General features: G+C 42.3%; 1 protein-coding gene across 1 annotated transcript in view; it reads right to left on the reverse strand.

Moving 5' to 3' along the window:
- Nucleotides 1-3,969: 3,969 nt before the first annotated feature.
- Nucleotides 3,970-4,210, reverse strand: part of IPO11 (importin 11) — an 81,661-nt gene continuing 81,420 nt past the window's right edge. The window contains 1 exon segment of the mRNA XM_017743798.1: nucleotides 3,970-4,210. This exon segment is cut by the window's right edge and continues 35 nt beyond it. Coding sequence (XP_017599287.1) covers nucleotides 4,120-4,210 — 91 coding nt within the window. The 3' untranslated portion in view covers nucleotides 3,970-4,119.

A 4,210-nucleotide genomic window follows, 5' to 3' on the forward strand; every position in this document is an offset into this window, starting at 1 on the left:
CAGAAGGACCCTCGGTCCCGTGACTGCGGAGTTCCTGAGCACAGCCCCAGCCATGCGGCTGGAGAAATAAACATCTCTGAAACATCTACCACGAATCTGTCCATATATATTTCCTTTCCATGGGACTCCTGGTTTGATAGATGCGTGTTGCAGTATCCCCACTGCAACAATTTTCCACCTTGTTAATTTAAGAGGCACACTCTGTGCAGCTGTGCTAGAGATAAGAAATAATAAACATCAAATCAGAAGAACAACTCAGCGCCTCCTGCGTTTTAATCAGAACTCTGAGTACAAGAACTCACGAAACAGAGGCGAAGAAGAAAAGAAACGAAACGGAGAAAATTAATAGGCACAGTGGGCAGAACGCCTCCTGCCAGTCTGCCAGCTGTGCCGCAAGCAGTCACTTCACTGGTAAGGAGCAGGGTTCTCTCCAGCAGCCCTGCCCACAAGGGCTGCTGGGACAGGCACCCTGCACTCCCTCTGCACCTCCTGGGACACTACCATGGCTGACGTCTCCAGCACACAGCCTGGCCCCTGCACTTGCTCACAAATGATGCAAAATTCTCCACCACTTCACTGCAGGGAGGGTGGGAGGCCATGGACTCACTCCTGGCACAGCAACGAGCACTGCGAGAGCACAAGGCCCTGCCCACACGTTATCTAACCTGAAAACATCCTTGTAAGTTAATCTAATTGTATTTTTTATTAAACAGAAATAAGTTATAGCTTGGATAAGTTTTGTTTCTAAAGCTGAAAAAGATTTAACAGATTGCAATGAGAGCACATGAGTTATTAACACTTCAGTTAGGCCAAAGGCTAAAAATGGTCATCATTGATACACCAAAGCTAATGTTTTGAAGATGGAAGCAGCAGAATTAGTCCTGTCATTTAACTCTTATCAGAAGCAGAAAGTTTGTCCTCACCTTTATCATTGCCTTTTCTGAAAAGTAAACTGATACCATTTGTAAATATTCAGTTGTGCCATAGGAAAAAAAAATACCCCAATTTCAATTACTTTTCTCCTGAAAATTAAAGCCTAGAGAACAAGAGAATCAAAGATCCTTCCTCACGAAATTTCAGGAACTGTATTTTACCACTTCGGTTTAAGGCTAATTGCTATATTTGGTTTCTAAACCCTAAAGTTAAAAATTTCAACATCAAAGTCAAAAAGGGCTATAGCTTGCTGCAGTCCAAATCCATACCCTTCCAGTGAAAATTTAATCCTATGTATAAGGGTTTAATATATAATGATAGTATGTAAAAGCTTTTCTGCTGTTTCAAGCTGAAATTTCTCAACTTTGATCTCCACTAGATCGTTGCTGGCTGCAGATGGGCACTTGTTTGGCATTGTGCTCATTGACAATGGTTGTCATATAAACAGTTATGATAATGATGATTGTTTTCAATTATAGTCCCAAGCCTTGTAGGAAAATCTTCCAAGATGAAAAGCCAAACACCTAGTAACAAATTTAACTTGTTCCCTAATGCATATGAAAGTGAACACATGCAGTTATTCAGAGACATTACTCAGAAAGTTAATCACAACTTATCGTGCTGTTATTAGCCAAAAGTATGTCCATCATTCTTGACAGGGTCTCTGCCAACATCGTGCATTAACATAAACTGCAGTTAGCATTCCACCCGGGAGGTAATGGGGGTGGAGTTGCTCCGAGAATGACGCAGGCAGGCAGGTCTGTCTCAGCTGTGCACAGCCGTGATGACAGATCTGACCTCCAGTGAGATGCTGCAGGGGAGCTGGATGGCTTGGCCACACAGCAGAAAGCAGCCTTTAGGCCAGGGCTGGACTAGAGCAGGTAGGACCTGCCTCCCTCTGAAAATCGGGGAGCACCACTCAGCACTGCGCAAGGGATTTTGCAGAATGGTGGTAGGCCAGTACTGCTTCTTGCCAGGATGTGCTTCTGTGTTTCTGTGTTTCTCCAGGTAGTCGTCCCAGGTGGAGTCAAAGCTAGCAAGGGTGACCAGATCTGCACAGGTTTTACATTGAGCCAAAAGCTTAGGGTGTCTGCAGATTAACTGTGCAACAAATCCAAATTTAGTCAGAAGGCACCCAGTTCTGGTAATTGTGTGTACAGCTGAATGGGACCATCAGCACACTGAGTCTCTTCCCTTGCAAGTACCAAATGTAACCAAATAAACATCTTAATTATGAGATTATGTTGGTGGATGATTGAGGAAATGGCATACACATAACACACAAACAAATAGTAGCAATTCTTCTGGCAGTCCTCCCTATGCCAAGGTAAAATGCAGGAAACAATGACTTATCACACAACTTCTGCTGACAGATGCTGGCAGCAGGGGATAGGGGAGGTTTTGCATTCAGAACTGTGAGAGCCCGAACAGCCTTTGACACTAATGCCAAAGGAGGAGAGAAAGATTAGCCTGCCTCTACAAACAGAGGGAAGGTTTCAAAAAAGATTACTCCCCAAAAGGTCAGTAAAAAAAGCCCCAGATTTTTAAAAGCATCTGGTTATCTGGTAAGATAGTCAAAAACTTGTAGGTGTCTTTAAAGAGATAATCCCCTCTGGAAAAAAAAATTGATTCAACAGCTGAATCATCCCTTAGTGAAGCAAAGTTAATTTCAATTTTGAAGGTGGAAGATCAGTACTTAAAAGCAAAAAACCGAAAATGGAAACCAGCATTTTCTTGCCCCTTCCACCTGCAAGGTACAAAAGACAAAGGCACATAGAAAGGAGCAGCTTTAACCTGTGAGTCCTGCAGGTAACTAGTAAGTAATTAAAAGTAAGCCTTATGTTTGCAAATGATTGTTTTAACTGTGACCATTTGGGCTTAAACGTTTTAGCAACAATCCTGAAGTATCCTCATGACATGTCTTTGATGAAAAAACACAAAGAATTGAGATATTGTACATGGTAATTTTAAGTAGTCCAGGTACAGCCACAAATTAATTAGAATTAATTACTCACCTGCCTCCAGTGAGTTTCTCTGTTATGACAGGTAAAAGTGAAATAGGAGGAACTCAAGAAAGTAATTTTTTCATAACAGAAATAAAGAAAACTTGGTGATAAAAATGAAAACTCACATCTTCAGATAGAAATATACATGGATGTTCTCTAACAGTTCAAATACAATTTAAGTGTTACAATCAAAGTTTCTTTTTCTCTCAGACGATTCAAATGGGAATTATCTTTCTCTCATGAAGGACTGACTATTTCTGCTCACAGTCTTACTGCTTTCCTAAGTCCTTCTGTTTGTATGGTTGAACATACAGTCTAGAAAGAGCAATAGAAAGGGAGAAAGCTGCAGATCTACAGCATTAAAGGAATCAGCTCCTGATACTGAATTACAGTGCTGCATTAACAGATGGTTTCCATTAATATACATTAGTAAGTTCCTTCAGACCTCTGACTTTGTGACATACCTTTGTGAAGCAAAAAGACAGTTAAGGGTGTGGTAGCCTGTTAAGCCCCCGATTCTGTGATGCCATGTTCCCCCTGTTGCCTGCCCTAGCCTTGGCCACTCCCTTGGTTTCTCCCTGTTGGCTCCTGTCCCCCACCCCCGCCCAGGCACCGCCCCTGGGCCCCTGGCAAAACCATCCCGCGCCCTGACCACAAGGTCTCTCTCTCTCTGCCTCCAAGGCACAGGGATAAGATGTGAATAAAGCCATCTTACCACCCTCATGGGAGACCTTTCTCTATCTTCTTCATCACCACTGCATTGTAACGCTGCTGGCTGCCAGAGCCAGATCGAGGGGCTGTCCGAAATGGACTCCAGGATGCGACTGGTCGCACGGCCCTAGGAAATCCTTGCTGTGCTCTCAGGGAGCTGCAGCCTGCTAGGCAGAGTCAAGCGGTTACAACATAAGGGTACTAAAAAATGGTACTACCTAGGGCAGCATATATCAAGTTACGAATCATGGAAATGCTAGCTTAATGATAAAACCCTTAATTGACCCTTTATTGTTAAAAAAAACCCCAAAGAGCATAGTTTAATAGCAACAGCAGAAACTTATTTTTATTCTATTGTCACAAGTTATTTTCACCTTTCATCAGACTCATCTATACAAGACAGAAGGCTAGGGTCTTTTCATATTTTTTGAAAGAAAAATTTGACATAGAAAATATTTTTCCTGCTTATTTAGAAGACTTGTAAAAATTCTTGTAGTTGGGCAACTATTTCTGTATCCACAGTTTCCATAAGGGCATGAAAACCTTGTTCTCCCAGTAAT

Source organism: Corvus brachyrhynchos, unplaced genomic scaffold (genome assembly GCF_000691975.1).
Source record: "Corvus brachyrhynchos isolate BGI_N302 unplaced genomic scaffold, ASM69197v1 scaffold310, whole genome shotgun sequence".
NCBI lineage: Eukaryota > Metazoa > Chordata > Aves > Passeriformes > Corvidae > Corvus > Corvus brachyrhynchos.